Source organism: Trichomonas vaginalis, chromosome I (genome assembly GCF_026262505.1).
Source record: "Trichomonas vaginalis G3 chromosome I, whole genome shotgun sequence".
Taxonomy (NCBI): Eukaryota; Parabasalia; order Trichomonadida; family Trichomonadidae; genus Trichomonas; species Trichomonas vaginalis.
Window position 1 is genome coordinate 3,402,759 of NC_067203.1, and position 18,112 is coordinate 3,420,870.

The window sequence follows — 18,112 nt, forward strand, 5'->3', positions numbered from 1 at the left end:
AGCTGAGTTTAAATTCACGGATTTCAGCTCTGGTTCTGGTTCTTTCAAACACTCCGAACTATAGTTCTTTATGACAATATTGTTTGTCGTTCGTGAGTCAACATTTGATGTTGGTTCAATTGGAACATTAACGGCACCAGCTAAGATGGATTTGCTTCTCATTTCATATAGAATAAAAACCTTTTATATGTATGAAATGAACAATATACTCGACAAGGGTTTGAATGTAAAGCTAACGAATGAAAATATTGTTGAATTCACTGAGACAGGAGCTGTGTATAAAGATGTAGAACTACTGAACAAAAGAGCTAAGGGAAGAAGCAGGAACATGAACAAAGGGTGGAAGCCTATAAAAATTTATGTCAATGATGGCTCAGGAGGTTCAAACATAAAGTATGCAGAAAGTTATAGAGTTTATGCTCTCAAAGGTGAAAAGCCTTCATTTAAGAACAGCTATTCTAACGCATATCCTCAAAAGTTAACAGATGGAGAAGTGGATGATATGAATGACAGCAAAAATATTAACAGAAATGGCGACAGAGATGCATGGAATTTGTTTACCATCAGTCAATTGAAGGTTAAACTTTAAAACAATGTTGGTCGTTCCCATGGAATATTTTTGACTTTAATGGTATTAGTCATGATATGAATCTCAAGGTATGAACGAGGAGAGATGAGAGACTTATATGCTTCCCAAATTTCTTCAAAAGGTAATGTTATACCTGACTGTTTCCAAATGAGTTCAATATCATAACGTGAGAAACCTTGAAAGATAACGAAGTCAGTTATGAGACGTTTTATGTTTAAAGCTAAAAACCTCCATGTTTGCATAAGCATTGCTACAGTTAAGTGGTAATGTCTGACTTTAGTTATGATGTTAGCTAATGGTGTGTCTGCTTTTGACACTAAACCTTTACCAGCGAAGTCGTCACAAACGAGCAGAGTGTTTGAAGGATACTTTTTGAAGGGGTATTTTGAAAGTTTTGATAGAATGTAGTTTGTCAGTCGTTTCATATCGTAAACTCCTGAGTACTGACGTAAGTGGTGTTTGTCAATAATTCTTTCCATCTCCTCAGAAGTCTTTTGCATTCCTGACTGTATGAACTCTACAATAGCATAATATTTTCTCTTACGTCGAATGTAACGTTGAAGAAATTCAATGAGTTCACTGTCTGGAACTTTAACGACAGAGGCTTGAACTTTTGACATAAATGTTTTCGCTGTTGAGTCCATAGAGTCTGAAGTTGCTGATATAATGATTTGGTCATAATATGAGTCATTTCCTAAACGTTCTGTTATGAGTATATGACGAATTAAATTAAATGTCTTACCTGAACCCATCTTTCCACAATAGAAATAAACGCCATTTGAACAGAACTCATAGTCCTTACTGAAAGGAAGAATGAGAGAAGAGTTAAGTTTGTCTGTAGTTTCATTCATGTCTTCATCTACGTCATGTATTAAATGCTTCATTTTATCTCCATTAAAAATGCAAGTCAGAAATATTCAGAACATAGCACCGAGTCTAACTGACAAGAGTATAAAGATATACTATGAACACGTTATGATGAAACCTACCAAAATTCAAGAAAGTCAGTATACTTATGAATATCCAAGGCACTGGTAGAGTATGTAGGAGGTGAGAAAGCTATTGAAATCAGACAGGTTCGAAGTATTCCAGCAGGAAGAACAATATTATTGAAGAACTTTAATGTTTTGAGGTATAATGATGAAACAAAGAAGCAAGATAGTTTTCCTGTTGCTGTGTATGTGAACCTAGACACAGGAGATGACATGAAAGTTTTTAATACAAAGCTTCAAACGGTATTGAAAGAACAACTGACTGCGGAAGGACATCCATTACCTTCAGAAGTTAGCATAGCATATAATTTTGAAACAAATGCAATAGATTTTAAAGTCGTCTCTGCAAAGAAGTCAGGTTTTACATTTAATGAAGCAGATGTATATTCGAATGAAAACTTCAAAGCTATTGCATGGTTAGATAATGACGATTGCTTTAAGAAAATATTTAAATTCAGTGACTCAAAGATGTCAATAGATGACCTTCGTGGAATGTTACCATCGACGTTTACAGTTGAAGGTTCAGCAGGATTGCTTACAAGATTGTCAATTGGTGGTATTTGGTCTCGTGAGAACATTGTTATAAAATCCAGTATAAGTGAATTTGCTGAAGAATCTATATTATGTCTTTCAAACTACATGTATTCGCCGCCGAAGCATTATAGTATAACAAACTTTGTCAGTAAGTTTAATATAAGACTTGTCGAACCTTCTTCAATGAAAGATGTTGTGCTACCTAAAGATGGAAAGGATGGACTCATTATTGAGATGATTTTAATAGCATATTAAATGAGCTTGTTTTTAAAGGTCATTCATGATGAAATAACTGTTGTAGAAGATGTTAGCAATTGTTCAGACATTTTGAAGCGTATAGATGATATAAGAAATAAGTTTATGAAGCCGCAACGCGGCGAGGACGAAGTCCATGAGAATGTTTATGTTTCATTGACTTTCTCCAGTAACGAGAACTTTTATGAGATAATATTGAAGAGAGATGATTTTAATATGGTGTAAATGGTAGCTTGGGCAGCTTTAGGCGCAATGGGAACAAAAGCATTAGCATTTGGAGCAAAAGCACTTGGAGCTTATGACGCAGTAAATAAAATGAGTGGAGGAAGGGTTTCGAAGACATTAGATGCAAATAAAGGAAAGATTGGAGGCTGGGTTGCAAAGAAGTTAAGATTAAATAAAATAGGACTCATAAATAAAGCATCCAATTTGGTTGCGACTGAGTCAGAAAATGCTTTAGGAAAGGACGATGAGTTTGCAAAACACGCAAAAGACTTTAATGACCAGATGAAAGGTGAAACAATGCATTTAAATAGAGTCGATGGAACTCTTCCTCCACCAGTAGTTCTTCCGTATGGTCCCTATGGAATGTATGGAAACCCTTACGAAAGACCATTTGACCCATTGACTGGTGGAAGTAATTGGTATCATTACGGACGAAGAAGAAAGACAGTCAAGTTGGAGACAGACGTGAAGAAAGCAACTAAAAAGAAACCAAGGAAGAGAGTTATAAAGTAATGAATTCAACGGGTGAAAAAAGAGGTGAAAAAACAGGTGACATCTCACCACTTCACCTAAATTTATTTTTGCGCTATGTTTTCATACGTGTGAGGGTGGTGATATCATTAATTTTTAAAGTTTATTTTTTATTTTATTTTTATTTTATTTGGATGTAATGACAGAACAAAAGCAACTCATACAAATCAAAACATATAACAAACATACATTTAAACATTTATTCTTCCTTCCTGAGCATAACATGTTCTTTCAAATACATCCGAGACCAGTTGACTTTTCATTGACTGTTTATAAAGATAGAAATAGTTATATCATTAAACCATACGATGACGAAGGTAAGTTATGTAAATTGTACGTTAAGAAGTTAGAGAAAGTTTATGGCTTCAAGTATGACTACAATAGGGTTAACACTGATGATGAAGATATTGAGGAAAATTTATGAGAACATTAGTGAAGTTGTTAGTGAGAACGATAGTGAGAACGTTTATTTTTACATTAGTGAGTTCGTTAGTGAAGTGAAGTGGTTGGCGGCTTTGTAAATATTTAATGTTAAGTTAGTGTTGTCGTTTGTGTTGTAAAATATACGTTAACGGTTTTGTAAAGTGTCAAATTCACAAGTATTGGGTAAAGTGGAACGCAGTGCCACCATACACGAGACTTGTATACTAACTCAAGTGGTGTACAACCAAAATATAAGTTAGTTTAAACATATATTGCTATATCTCATGATCTTACTTAGTACTTTTAAAGTTAATTTCAGAAAAAATTTGACACAATGGTATCCGGCACATACAAGTGGTGTACAACCAAAATATAAGTTAGTTTAAACATATATTGCTATATCTCATGATCTTACTTAGTACTTTTAAAGTTAATTTCAGAAAAAATTTGACACAATGGTATCCGGCACATACAAGTGGTGTACAACCAAAATATAAGTTAGTTTAAACATATATTGCTATATCTCATGATCTTACTTAGTACTTTTAAAGTTAATTTCAGAAAAAATTTGACACAATGGTATCCGGCACATACAAGTGGTGTACAACCAAAATATAAGTTAGTTTAAACATATATTGCTATATCTCATGATCTTACTTAGTACTTTTAAAGTTAATTTCAGAAAAAATTTGACACAATGGTATCCGGCACATACAAGTGGTGTACAACCAAATCTTCGACTCGATGAACTTGTCATCGAGTTATATTCCAGTGTTGTTCCTTCATTCCTGATTAAGTTGCAAATTAAAGGTCTGGATTCAGAGAGAAGTGTTAAAGTTATCAAAAAGTCACAAGAGATTTCGAAGAAATGACACAATTTAAAAAAGTCGAATGCATCAGTATGCTTGAAGCTGTTCAGAAAGGTCTGAAAAATGATACACTTGATCCCAACATTGTTTACTCAACATTAAAAATATTATTGCAAAGAAAACATTTGATTTAATAAACATTTAATTTATTATAATTAATTTTTTATTACAGTATAGTAAAAAATGCTATAAATAAATTATTATATTTTATTAAAATGTGACTTTTAATAGTAAGTGAATAAAATAAATCAGGAATTGGGAAAGAAATAATGTTAATTAAAAATAATGAAAATTACAAGTTTAAGGTTAATAAAAAGTGACAATGGGCGAGTTTGTCCCCCACTCTATATATAGCTTCTTTTATAAAAGATGAAAAATAAATTATTTTAAAATTAATGTTAATTTTATTAATGTGTTTATTACATTATGTATGGGCTGAGTGTAAATGTCTTACATTTTTGAATATTTTTAAATCTTGATTTATTCAAAAACGTAAGAATAAAAACCGTAAGAATCATACATTTTTTACTTCATATGTTAAAAAAAATGATACAAAATCGTTCAATATTGTATGAATTCTTACGTTTACAAAAAAAGTCACACAACCCTTCATACCCTACTACTATTCGAGTAATTCTGACTTAACAGAATGAACACAATATTTCCACTTATAATAATTATACATCTTTGAAACCTATAATTTTCTTCATTTAAATTCCTAAACCCTTTTTTTTTCAAGCCAAGAATGGGAAAAAGGAAAAGCCTCAACTCTCCTTCGGCTTCTGATTGGTCATCTGAGTCAACAGAAAACTTCTCCGAAGAAGGAGAGGAGGAAGATGTTACGCCAGAAGCTGAAGAAGAGGAATCATCAAGCGAATCTACTTCTTCCTCAACAACATCATCAACACCTTCATCTGATTCAAGCGCAGAAGATGATAAAACTAAAATTCAGAACATTCCAGATTCTCAAACAATTATTACCCCATTATGGGAAGGAAAATTTAATGAAGATACTTCAGAAGATTTAAGTATCATGAATAATTTTGACATGAGCAAAAAACACCTAAGATTATCTCTCTTAGAAAGAAGGATTAATCTCGGCGAAGATCATGTTCACCTGCATCCAGGAATGGTTCCAAATCTTGAAAAAGAAAAGGATGATCTTAATTTTACAGATATTGAATTAGAAGAAGCTGGAGATTTTAAAACACATTTCGAAGAAACGATTATTCCAACTTGGTGGCCCAAGCGACCATGGGATAAATCAAAAGACTGCCTCGATACGAAAGAATCTGAAGAGTTGCTTGAAAAAATTAAAAACTCTACAAAAAGAAGATATGGACTCAATTACACCCGAAGCCATAGATTAACAGATAATGAATCAGAAAATCAGTTAAGAAAATTCAAGCGAAAGCTCATTTTAAATTACTCACTTCTTGATTACGAAACGGATAAGAGCGATGAACTTACAGATTGGGATGAATCCATTGATTTGCTATAAATATTTATGTATGTTATGTTTTAAATAGTCTTTATTTTTTGTTTTCCATTTATGTATATAAACCAACAAAAACGGAAAGAAAAAGAAAGAAAGTTTAACATTGATGCTTTTTATTTCATAAAATAAGAAGTGAATGCCTTTTTTAATCAGCTTTAGCTTTCTTATATTTCCTAACTTCACAACAAGTAATAATGAAAAGAAAAACAACGACAACAAATAGAACACCAACAATAACGAATGGAATATACTTAATGACTAGATTATATTTGTCAAAAATATCGGTAAGAAAAGAAACGTCAACAGAAAATAGTTTGTCTGAATTTAAATCTTCATCTGAAAAGAAATCAACTTTGTTTGGAATTGTTCCTAAATAGGGGTCAAATATTTTAGAATTGACTTCGATGTTAACTGCAAGGGATTCATTATCGGGAGACATTAGGCCATAAGAAATTTTCTCACCGTTTACCTTATAATCTGTAACGGTCTTAATTCCCTTGTTTACATTATCTTCAATACAACCGGTAAAAAGAAAGCCAGTTGTGTTGACTTTAACGGTTTCTCCAAGAATTAAGAAATTAAACGTGTCATTATTGCCATTGTCTAATTCCACATACTTGAGCGTAATATTTGCTTTACTGGAAATGTAGAAATTCTTTCCGATCGGATAATGGGGATCTTGATCTTTTGGCTTTTCCAAAGAGTTAATTGGGATTGCATAAATAAATGTAGCGGGTTTATCTTTCTCTTGTTCTATAGTAAATAAACCAGTCTGTTGTTTGAGGAAAATTAATAGGTGCTTGGCATCACTTGGGGGTTCATAGGTATCTGCGTCATTTGGAGTTTGTTGCTTTGAATATTGAACTTTAGCACTTCCGTCAATGATTATGCTCATATTGGATGTACGATAACAATAGTATCCTGGGTTTGAAATATTCAGGGCAGTTACCGAATCGATTGTATGCCATTCATTACATTTAGGAAAAACGTGATCTACATTTGATGATGATGAGAGTTGAAGAAAAGAAAGAAGCATGAAAAATTATAGTTATCGTCACCGTTGAAAATTTTTCTTCGGAAAGCTAAATAAGCATATAGTAATCATTTAACATCGGGAAAATTTGATTATGATTTTTTTTGGCAAGTTTTTGATTAGTTTACATCGAATGTAAATTTATAACCAATATAAATCTGTGTATTGTTTTCGATACTAAATATATGTTTGCGATTTTTGAATTTGGGATAGGGAAAAAAATTCTCTATCGTAAACGTACAAAAGTATTATCATGAGTCGGGAAGAAGGCCAAGTTTTTATAGACAGCATGCGAGATATCCAAGCTCTTCATAATAAGTTTTCGAATGTTTTAGATGAAATCAAAGATATCAACAGCAAAGTTAACTTTTTTTTTGAGGATGGAGAAGAAGAGGAAGAAGAAGCTGACCCATTATTCCAATCACAAATAACTAGAGAACAGGAGATAAGGCTACTTTATAGAGAAATTCAGCAAATTCAACATGATGTAAAATCTTTAATTGATTTAATGGACTCTGGAAGATCTTCAGACAGAGCACAAGCAGCAAAAGTTCGACGACAGCTTGATGATCTTATGCAAATATTAGACGGACAGCTTTTTAGAGCTGAGCGCCTTATGAAATAAATAAAAAGTAAATTGTTTGTTTTTTTATAAAATTTTCAATTCAGATCTTTTCAAAAAAAAATTAATAAACGTCTACTCTATGCTTGATTCTTTTAAGACTGGAAGTCTCCAAGATCATTCAAAACTAGTCAAATGGTCAGACAAACGCGACATTGTAGCCATTTGCTATTCTGGAAGTGACTCAATCGTTGAGTTACGTCGAATGGACTGGACAAGAGTCAATCAGATCGTATTAAATTCCAAAGCAACGCATCTCTGTTTCAGCCCCGATGGAAAATCGATACTGATAGCAACAGAAAATCATAATTTATACCAGTATGATATCGAAACTACAAAAATAATTTCATCAAATCGCTTTAATTTTGAAATAACTGCAATTGCTTTTGCGGAATATAATGAAATTTCATTAATTGGTGTAGGCTTGGCCAATAATACTGTCACAATTTTTTCAGATTCTCATTTTGCTCTTTCATGTTGTCATTTAGAACAAAATGCGATTGAGTTGTCAATCCAGTACGATAATGTATACATATTACATGAAGATTATATAACTATTCAAGTTTTTAAATTAGAATTCCTACATTTAGAATACAATTTAATTAAAACCGTATCTGATTCTCTATCTTCATTCTGGTTGCACACACAAATTATTAAAAATAGTATCAAAGAGTTTGATGACAAATGGCAAGTTTTTTGGAATGAGTTGAAGGATTTATCAGAGAACTCCGCAAAGTTTTCAAAATGTTTTTTGCTTGGACAACAGTTTGAGAGACCGATTAGTGAAACTCGTTTAGTTCATGTCAAAAAGCAAGTGGAGGAACTTATTTCCCAACTTCGTGATATTATAGCATCCAACGTAGTTCCTGCATTACTACAATCTGATAAATCATGTCAACAAGTTGCTTTGGCCATAAAAATCTTCCCAAGAGATATCGGTTTAACTCTTCAATATGAAAAGTCAATCCCGCAACTGCAAGAATGTCTAAGCATATTGGAAACAATATCAAGACTTGAAGGATTTCTTAACGCTACTTTTGAAATTTTTTCAACTTCTCATCCTATCCTAGAAATCTTAGATAAAAATAGCATATCATGTTCATCATATTATGAGTTTTTATCTAAGTTCTTTAAGTACTTTCCAATTCATTCAATTTCTATTCATAATAAAACTGAATCTGTTCCAATGTTTGAATCGAAACTTTGTTCGACATTCATATTAGAAGGGAACTACTCTATCCTGAACAAATCTTTCGTTACTACTGTTTCCCAAAATGAATTTTCATTATTGAATCTTGATACTGGTGAAAGAAGCAAATTCCAATCCGATTATATCATTGATATTGCATTTCCCTTTGGTGATGGTTGCATTGGAGTCTTTTCTAAATCTGAAGAAAAATCATTTTTCCAGATGTTCGGGAGACCAACAGAAGAAGAAGAAACTCAAGGAATGTTAAGTGTTCCTACAGAAAATATAATTGCTTATGACATTAGTAATAGACGCTTGGCTTTATTACAATCGTCAAATAAGCTATTTTCAGTCGTTGATCTTGAATCTATTGCAGAAGAAGATGAAGAATAAAACTGTTACTTTAATTTTAATTGTTCTCTCTTATATAATGACACAAAGGCTTATCTATCAGAAATTGTAATGTAAAGTCTGATGGCACTGATGCCTAGCCTTACTTAGATGGCGACCGTGCTGCTTAGTTACTTTACTTCAGACAATAGTATAGTATTTCAATAAATTTTCTCAAATGACAAAGAATTCATTGTTTCTGTATTATGTGACTGTCGAAAATATATAGAAAGTGGTTGATATGAATTTATAAAATGAAAGGGCAAATAATCTACTTTTGGAACTAAAGATGATTTTTAATATTTTTGATCGGATCTTTGTTGTGGATGAAATCTTTTCGTTTATTAAAATAATTTATGATCTGTTATTAAAATCGTATTTATAAATACACTTATTTTTAAGTATTATAATAAATTAATCCAATATATTTATTAAACCCCGAATAAATCAAAAATTTATATAAAATATTGTATTTATTCCAGTAGTATATGAGAGCGGGTTGTGTGACTTTTATTGCTGCATCTATATATAGACGATGCATTAAAATATATTTATTTATAAATCATTTAAAAAATAAATTATTTTAAAATGGCGTGTGGGCAATTTTAACGACATTTTTAACGCGATACGAGCGTAAGTCCATAGAATGTGTTTTGAGGGAAACTATAAAAATCCAAAATAGAGGTAAGTGCGCCATTATTACCTGCGAAGTTACATGGAATAAATCGAAGAGTAAGTACAAGATGATCTTGCATCTTTCCAAGTAAATGAAATTTATTAAAATTAAGATGATAATATTCATTTATAGTATGTGTATGATGTGTTTTCAAAATTTCTTCAAATAAAATGCAATGATAATTTTTGAATAATTTTTTCTTGTGTATATTTCATTTTTTATTAGTGAAAATATCATTACATCAATAAGGAAAGCACAATCCAAATTCATATTAGTTAAATTAATCTACGACCAAAAGCCCGCCAAATTTGAATTAAACCTCCAATTTAAAATTTTCAAGTCTACGGAACCATCCTTGGATCATAGTAATCATTCATTACAAAATGGAATCTTTTGGTATTGTGCGGGCGATACCATAGATTTCTTTTTATTGATAATGCTATTGAACAAGCTCATTCCGTGGATTTTCATTTAGAACTTTGTTTCATGAGTTTCTGGAACAATATAACATCTGAAACCTTTTGTGCGGGCAAAAGAAGGGATGTTTGTTGATTGAAAAATGCTCATTTAAAAGAAGTTCTGAAAAGAAATTTGGAGATGATTTGTGGGTTGTGTAAGGTGTAGGTGTTGTGATATATGTGGAATGGAATGATCCTTACCTCAGTCATTGACTCATCCTTACCTCAGACAACAACTCATCCTTACCTCAGTCATAGACTCATCCTTACCTCAGACAACAACTCATCCTTACCTTAGTCATAGACTCATCCTTACCTCAGACAACAACTCATCCTTACCTTAGTCATAGACTCATCCTTACCTCAGACAACAACTCATCCTTACCTCAGACAACAACTCATCCTTACCTCAGACAACAACTCATCCTTACCTCAGTCATAGACTCATCCTTACCTCAGTCATAGACTCATCCTTACTTCAGACAACAACTCATCCTTACCTCAGTCATAGACTCATCCTTACCTCAGTCATTGACTCATCCTTACCTCAGTCATAGACTCATCCTTACCTCAGTCATTGACTCATCCTTACCTCAGTCATAGACTCATCCTTACCTCAGTCATAGACTCATCCTTACCTCAGTCATGACTCATCCTTACCTCAGTCATAGACTCATCCTTACCTCAGTCATAGACTCATCCTTACCTCAGTCATTGACTTATCCTTACCTCAGTCATTGACTCATCCTTACCTCAGACAACAACTCATCCTTACCTCAGACAACAACTCATCCTTACCTCAGTCAACAACTCATCCTTACCTCAGACAACAACTCATCCTTACCTCAGTCATAGACTCATCCTTACCTCAGACAACAACTCATCCTTACCTCAGTCATAGACTCATCCTTACCTCACAAGACTCATCCTTACCTCAGTCATAGACTCATCCTTACCTCAGTCATAGACTCATCCTTAACTCAGTCATAGACTCATCCTTACCTCAGTCATAGACTCATCCTTACCTCAGTCATAGACTCATCATTACCTCAGTCATAGACTCATCATTACCTCAGTCATATACTCATCCTTACCTCAGTCATTGACTTATCCTTACCTCAGTCATAGACTCATCCTTACCTCAGTCATTGACTCATCCTTACCTCAGACAACAACTCATCCTTACCTCAGTCATAGACTCATCCTTACCTCAGTCATTGACTCATCCTTACCTCAGACAACAACTCATCCTTACCTCAGACAACAACTCATCCTTACCTCAGACAACAACTCATCCTTACCTCAGTCATTGACTCATCCTTACCTCAGTCATTGACTCATCCTTACCTCAGTCATTGACTCATCCTTACCTCAGTCATAGACTCATCCTTACCTCAGTCATAGACTCATCCTAACTCTTGCAATAACATATATTTACTTCAATGTATGTGAAATTTTCTCCCTAACTTATCAAATATCACTCAATTACTCAATTATTCTTTCTTAATTTAACTCCTTACCAGAACTTTACATTTAAATTCAAAATAATTTTATTATATTAAATTTTCAAAACCATATTTTAGTTCAATACTATTATAGATATAACTTTGTCAATAATGAATATTTTCGCGATTTGGCAACGAAATATGAATCTCTGGCCGGTGTAGATTCAGAATCACTGGAAAATCAGATTTGGACAAGTATTCATTGAGTTATCAAAGATTTTATTCGTGGGTATAAATTAATTAATATGTGAAATAATTATATAATAAGAGACGGATATCCAACACTCAGTCTCTCTTTGACATCCAACACTCAGTTTCTCTCAGAGACATCCAACACTATAATTTCTTATATATATTCCTTAGACTGAGGTAAGGATGAGTCAATGACTGAGGTAAGGATGAGTCAATGACTGAGGTAAGGATGAGTCAATGACTGAGGTAAGGATGAGTTGTTGTCTGAGGTAAGGATGAGTTGTTGTCTGAGGTAAGGATGAGTCTATGACTGAGGTAAGGATGAGTTGTTGTCTGAGGTAAGGATGAGTCTATGACTGAGGTAAGGATGAGTTGTTGTCTGAGGTAAGGATGAGTCTATGACTGAGGTAAGGATGAGTCTATGACTGAGGTAAGGATAAGTCAATGACTGAGGTAAGGATGAGTCTATGACTGAGGTAAGGATGAGTCTATGACTAAGGTAAGGATGAGTCTATGACTGAGGTAAGGATGAGTCTATGACTGAGGTAAGGATGAGTCTATGACTGAGGTAAGGATAAGTCAATGACTGAGGTAAGGATGAGTCTATGACTGAGGTAAGGATGAGTCTATGACTGAGGTAAGGATGAGTTGTTGTCTGAGGTAAGGATGACTTTTTGTCTGAGGTAAGGATGACTTTTTGTCTGAGGTAAGGATGAGTCAATGACTGAGGTAAGGATGAGTCTATGACTGAGGTAAGGATGAGTCTATGACTGAGGTAAGGATGAGTCAATGACTGAGGTAAGGATGAGTCTATGACTGAGGTAAGGATGAGTCAATGACTGAGGTAATGATGAGTCTATGACTGAGGTAAGGATGAGTCTATGACTGAGGTAAGGATGAGTCTATGACTGAGGTAAGGATGAGTCTATGACTGAGGTAAGGATGAGTCAATGACTGAGGTAAGGATGAGTCTATGACTGAGGTAAGGATGAGTCTATGACTGAGGTAAGGATGAGTCAATGACTGAGGTAAGGATGAGTCTATGACTGAGGTAAGGATGAGTTGTTGTCTGAGGTAAGGATGAGTCAATGACTGAGGTAAGGATGAGTCTATGACTGAGGTAAAGATGACTTGTTGTCTCAGCTAAGGATGAGTTGTTGTATGAGGTAAGGATGAGTCTATGACTAAGGTAAGGATGAGTTGTTGTCTGAGGTAAGGATGAGTCTATGACTGAGGTAAGGATGAGTTGTTGTCTGAGGTAAGGATGAGTCTATGACTGAGGTAAGGATGAGTCAATGACTGAGGTAAGGATGAGTTGTTGTCTGAGGTAAGGATGAGTCTATGACTGAGGTAAGGATGAGTTGTTGTCTGAGGTAAGGATGAGTCTATGACTAAGGTAAGGATGAGTTGTTGTCTGAGGTAAGGATGAGTCTATGACTGAGGTAAGGATGACTTTTTGTCTGAGGTAAGGATGAGTTGTTGTCTGAGGTAAGGATGAGTTGTTGTCTGAGGTAAGGATGAGTCAATGACTGAGGTAAGGATGACTTTTTGTCTGAGGTAAGGATGACTTTTTGTCTGAGGTAAGGATAAGTCAATGACTGAGGTAAGGATGAGTCTATGACTGAGGTAAGGATGAGTTGTTGTCTGAGGTAAGGATGAGTCTATGACTAAGGTAAGGATGACTTTTTGTCTGAGGTAATGATGAGTCAATGACTGAGGTAAGGATGAGTCTATGACTGAGGTAAGGATGAGTTGTTGTCTGAGGTAAGGATGAGTCAATGACTGAGGTAAGGATGAGTTGTTGTCTGAAGTAAGGATGAGTCTATGACTGAGGTAAGGATGAGTCAATGACTGAGGTAAGGATGAGTTGTTGTCTGAGGTAAGGATGAGTTGTTGTATGAGGTAAGGATGATTTATTCTCTTCACTACCTATTACTGACGGGTCCATGGTAGTATTCATTTTATTTTTATCGTTTTATTTTCCTTCAATTTCAACTCTAAGCATCAACTATCACACAATAGTTCCTCTACCTTACACCCAACCAATCCCATATTGAATCTTAACTTTTCCTCCTGATATTGATAAAATAAATTTCAATTGTTCGTTTCCAGATCTTGTTAAAGAAAAAAAATTCACTCCTCTTAGATACAAAGAGAACTACTCTATCTAAATTTTTCAAAAAAAATACATTTTCTTATTTTACATATTAAAAAGTACCAATTTTTATTTCAAAATTTGAAATTTATGATTTTTTTGGAAAACTTTTCGATTTTCTGACACGGTAGATGCTTTTTATTTTATACACTATGCCTAAAATTAACTTTTCAAACTAAAAAAATCCTAATTAGATAATTTTTCAAATATTTAATCAGTTAAATTGAATATTATTAAACTATGTTATTATTTAAATAATTTCCATCTTTTGTAATGCATCAGCACATTACCTGAAAACTTTTTAATCATTCTAGAACAAACCAACATCGTATAATCCCATCATAGCTAATCATCCATTACAATTCTGCCTATTCAAGAGCTCGTGGTGAATTTCCTAAGTTCATTCCCATTCAAAATAAAGATATTCAACAAATTTCTTCCAAAAGAACTTCGTAAACTAACTAACAAGAATAACATCTTCCATTATTTTCAACATAAATACATTTTCAAAGAATAAAATGTTCTTTAATGATTTTTTATTTGGTGAGAAATCTTGCAACATTATTCTTTCATACTCAACTTCAATACAACAACTAACATATGATAGTTGGAAAAAATCACATAATAGAGCAGGTAAGTATTGTGAAGCTGAACTTTTATTTATCTGGTGTGATATGACCAAGCGAGGGACTCAGACTGCTGTATCTGTGGAGCAACATGACCAAGCGAGGGACTCAGACTGCTGTATCTGTGGAGCAACATGACCAAGCGAGGGACTCAGACTGCTGTATCTGTGGAGCAACATGACCAAGCGAGGGACTCAGACTGCTGTATCTGTGGAGCAACATGACCAAGCGAGGGACTCAGACTGCTGTATCTGTGGAGCAACATGACCAAGCGAGGGACTCAGACTGCTGTATCTGTGGAGCAACATGACAAGGTGATTCAGTTTGCATTGATTGATAGTTCAATATCAAACCAATACTTCTCTTCCATGTTGCGGGCATGGCGAGGCATTTTCAAGATTGGTACCGAAATTGGCTACTATCCCTAAATGCAACAATCATAAATGACACTTTTATCAAAAAACGTGTTTAATTCAAATTTGGCGGGCTTTTGGTCGTAGATTAATTTAACTAATATGAATTTGGATTGTGCTTTCCTTATTGATGTAATGATATTTTCACTAATAAAAAATGAAATATACACAAGAAAAAATTATTCAAAAATTATCATTGCATTTTATTTGAAGAAATTTTGAAAACACATCATACACATACTATAAATGAATATTATCATCTTAATTTTAATAAATTTCATTTACTTGGAAAGATGCAAGATCATCTTGTACTTACTCTTCGATTTATTCCATGTAACTTCGCAGGTAATAATGGCGCACTTACCTCTATTTTGGATTTTTATAGTTTCCCTCAAAACACATTCTATGGACTTACGCTCGTATCGCGTTAAAAATGTCGTTAAAATTGCCCACACGCCATTTTAAAATAATTTATTTTTTATCTTTTACAAAAGAAGCTATATATAGATGATGTCAGATATTCCGCAATTAATTAAACATTGTTTAAATCCTGAATTCTTTAAATCTAGTATATACGAGAGAGTAAAAGAAATTAGAAATAATTATTTTCATGAATGAAAAATAAACTTTAAACATTTATGTCTTACAATTTTGAATATTTTATTTTTATTTTGTTTGAAATGAGTGTCAAAACTAACGATGTTAAAAAATTAGGATTCACAAACGAGGAAATAAAGGATATATTAGAGGAGGCGGGTTATGAAGTTGATAAATATTATTTAAGAAATTGTCAAAAATTTGCCGAGTTCTTAAATGAATTTGATTATGATGGAAAAATGAATAAAGATGATGTTATAAATTTCTTATATCCCACATCTGAAAAAGAAGAAAAACCAAAAGAACCTGATGTTTTCCCTGAATATTATGAAGAACGGATAAAAGATGATGATGAATATGATGAAATTGAAATTGAAAGATTGGAAAAAATAAGAGATGAAATAGATGAAAAAATTAAGGAATTAAGAGAAGTTGAAAAATATAATGAAAATGAAGTAGAGGGTTTAATGAATATCCCAGCTTCAGAATCAGAAGTTCAGAAATCACATGAAGAAAGATATAAAAATTATGTCTCAGAATCAACACAAAATTTATTAGATGGTGAAATAGACGAAACACTTTCAGAAGAAGGTACTAAATTTATTCGTAAACATAAGTTACAATTTATTGATAATGAAGAATACCCTTGTATCTTACTTTCACCCCCTCTCGATTCCGAAAAATTCAAAAAAGCTCTTAAAAACGTGACATATGCAACTAATACGATTAAGAAAGAAGATCATGATATTTACACAAATTATTATTTAAATAAATGCACAGGTGTTGATAAAGTTTTTGATTTATTAGATAAAATATCAAAAGAAACCATTGGAACCTATAAAATTTTGTGTGATTGTGGTTTCATTGTTGAAGATACCAATAATGTTTCATATGAAAGAACAGCACCGAAGGAAGATGAAGTGGAAAGGTCTATACCATTCGTTATTAAGAACATAAAAGATATGAAAACATATAAGCATTATATTTATTCATTTATTTCAGAAAAAATGGAAGCAACCCATAAAACATCTTCTCATCATTTTATAGCTATTCATACATTCCTTTTCAAAGTTGTGAAATTAAATAAGACAGGAATTAGATTTAATGTATCAGGGTACACATTCTTGAGTAAATTAAAATGTATTCGTCACGTCGCAGATGATAAAAATTTATGTGTTCTTAATTCATTTTATGGGCTTTGAAAAATAAAGTTTATTTTTTTAATTTTTTATTCTTACATAAATGAACAAAAACGGAACAGCTAAAATGAATGATAATCAAATTAGAGCAGAAGGTAGAAGGTTATTTAAACGCTTCTATAACATTCCTGATGGTGTTAATCCTAAAACTCGTAGGAGCTATTTAAATGAAGCAATAGATGCATATGATGGGTTTGACATTTCATCAGAAAGTGAGAGATTAGCGAGAATGTTAAATGTTAATATTGATTTCTATTATTGCGATCCTCAACCAGAAGACGTGGACATAAATAAGGTAGACTTTCCATTAGTGGAAACAATAATGATAGATCCAGAATTTGAAACAGTAAATATTTTATTAACACAGAGTCCATGTGGAAAACTTCACGCTGACAGAATAACAGACGTTGAAGCACTCACCGGCTATAAAGTTTGTCCATATTGTAAAGAAGAAGTTTATTCTATCCGTGATGATCCAGAAAGGAAAAACCAAAGAAGATTTTTAAAGCATTGTGAGAAATGTAAAGAAAATAATGGGAGATTAATTCAAGACGTTCAGTTGCAAAAGACCCAGCAACCATATGCACCACATATTACGAAACAAAAGATATATCAGTGGTTATTAGCTCACAATTTGCAGGAATATTATCAACCGACAAGATATTATATTACTTTTGACTTTGAAACATTAGAGACTAAAGAAGAATTACAACTTTCTGAGTGTGCAACTTTGAACGCTTACTTAAAACCATTCATGGTATCATCAACGGTTAAATTAAATGAAAAAACATATACGAGGAATTTTTGTTTAACTTCGAATGATTCTTTTATTTCTGATTGGATTGAGTTTTTATTTTCAACCTGTTCATTAGTTGCTAAATCAAATATTGAACAATATGAAGAATTATTGAAGTCGCAAACAATAAATGAAAAACAGAAGGAAGCATTTAAAGAACTTCTAGATGAGGAATTCAATAAAGTGAATATCATAGGTTTTAATTCGGGAAAGTTTGAATTAAATTTAATTCTTCGTGATTTAAACACTGCAAAATGGAAAATAAAATCAATGCTGGGTTCATCTTCACAATTTAAGCAAATCATTGTAAAGAAAACAAACGTTCCATATGAATTAAGATTTATT

General features: G+C 32.9%; 7 protein-coding genes and 1 pseudogene across 8 annotated transcripts, besides 3 other annotated features; 7 read left to right on the forward strand and 1 right to left on the reverse strand.

Moving 5' to 3' along the window:
- Positions 1-3,779: part of a mobile genetic element that runs on past the window's edge.
- On the forward strand, positions 1,490-2,367 carry TVAGG3_0921980 (annotated as a pseudogene). Its single transcript has one exon. A coding segment is annotated over exon 1 (878 nt).
- On the forward strand, positions 2,710-3,108 carry TVAGG3_0921990 (protein of unknown function, DUF4107 family; the record flags this gene model as incomplete). Its single annotated transcript, XM_051252281.1, has 1 exon — positions 2,710-3,108. A coding segment is annotated over one exon (399 nt), but the record flags the coding sequence as incomplete, so codon positions are not given.
- Positions 3,780-4,763: a mobile genetic element.
- A 380-nt stretch (positions 4,764-5,143) lies between these two features.
- TVAGG3_0922010 (uncharacterized protein) lies at positions 5,144-5,962 on the forward strand (the record flags this gene model as incomplete). The annotated part of the gene is made up of 1 exon (XM_001299455.1): positions 5,164-5,919. The coding sequence occupies one exon, from the start codon at positions 5,164-5,166 to the stop codon at positions 5,917-5,919; it is 756 nt and encodes a 251-aa protein (XP_001299456.1).
- Positions 5,963-6,021: 59 nt separating this feature from the next.
- TVAGG3_0922020 (uncharacterized protein) lies at positions 6,022-6,960 on the reverse strand (the record flags this gene model as incomplete). Its single annotated transcript, XM_001299456.2, has 1 exon — positions 6,062-6,952. The coding sequence occupies one exon, from the start codon at positions 6,950-6,952 to the stop codon at positions 6,062-6,064; it is 891 nt and encodes a 296-aa protein (XP_001299457.1).
- A 242-nt stretch (positions 6,961-7,202) lies between these two features.
- On the forward strand, positions 7,203-7,574 carry TVAGG3_0922030 (uncharacterized protein; the record flags this gene model as incomplete). The annotated part of the gene is made up of 1 exon (XM_001299457.1): positions 7,203-7,574. The coding sequence occupies one exon, from the start codon at positions 7,203-7,205 to the stop codon at positions 7,572-7,574; it is 372 nt and encodes a 123-aa protein (XP_001299458.1).
- A 79-nt stretch (positions 7,575-7,653) lies between these two features.
- Positions 7,654-9,153, forward strand: TVAGG3_0922040 (anaphase promoting complex subunit 4 (APC4) family; the record flags this gene model as incomplete). The annotated part of the gene is made up of 1 exon (XM_001299458.1): positions 7,654-9,153. One exon carries the CDS (start codon positions 7,654-7,656, stop codon positions 9,151-9,153), a length of 1,500 nt encoding a protein of 499 aa, XP_001299459.1.
- A 6,570-nt stretch (positions 9,154-15,723) lies between these two features.
- Positions 15,724-18,112: part of a mobile genetic element that runs on past the window's edge.
- Positions 15,856-16,974, forward strand: TVAGG3_0922060 (uncharacterized protein; the record flags this gene model as incomplete). The annotated part of the gene is made up of 1 exon (XM_051252282.1): positions 15,856-16,974. One exon carries the CDS (start codon positions 15,856-15,858, stop codon positions 16,972-16,974), a length of 1,119 nt encoding a protein of 372 aa, XP_051077856.1.
- On the forward strand, positions 17,015-17,728 carry TVAGG3_0922070 (uncharacterized protein; the record flags this gene model as incomplete). Its single annotated transcript, XM_051252283.1, has 1 exon — positions 17,015-17,728. A coding segment is annotated over one exon (714 nt), but the record flags the coding sequence as incomplete, so codon positions are not given.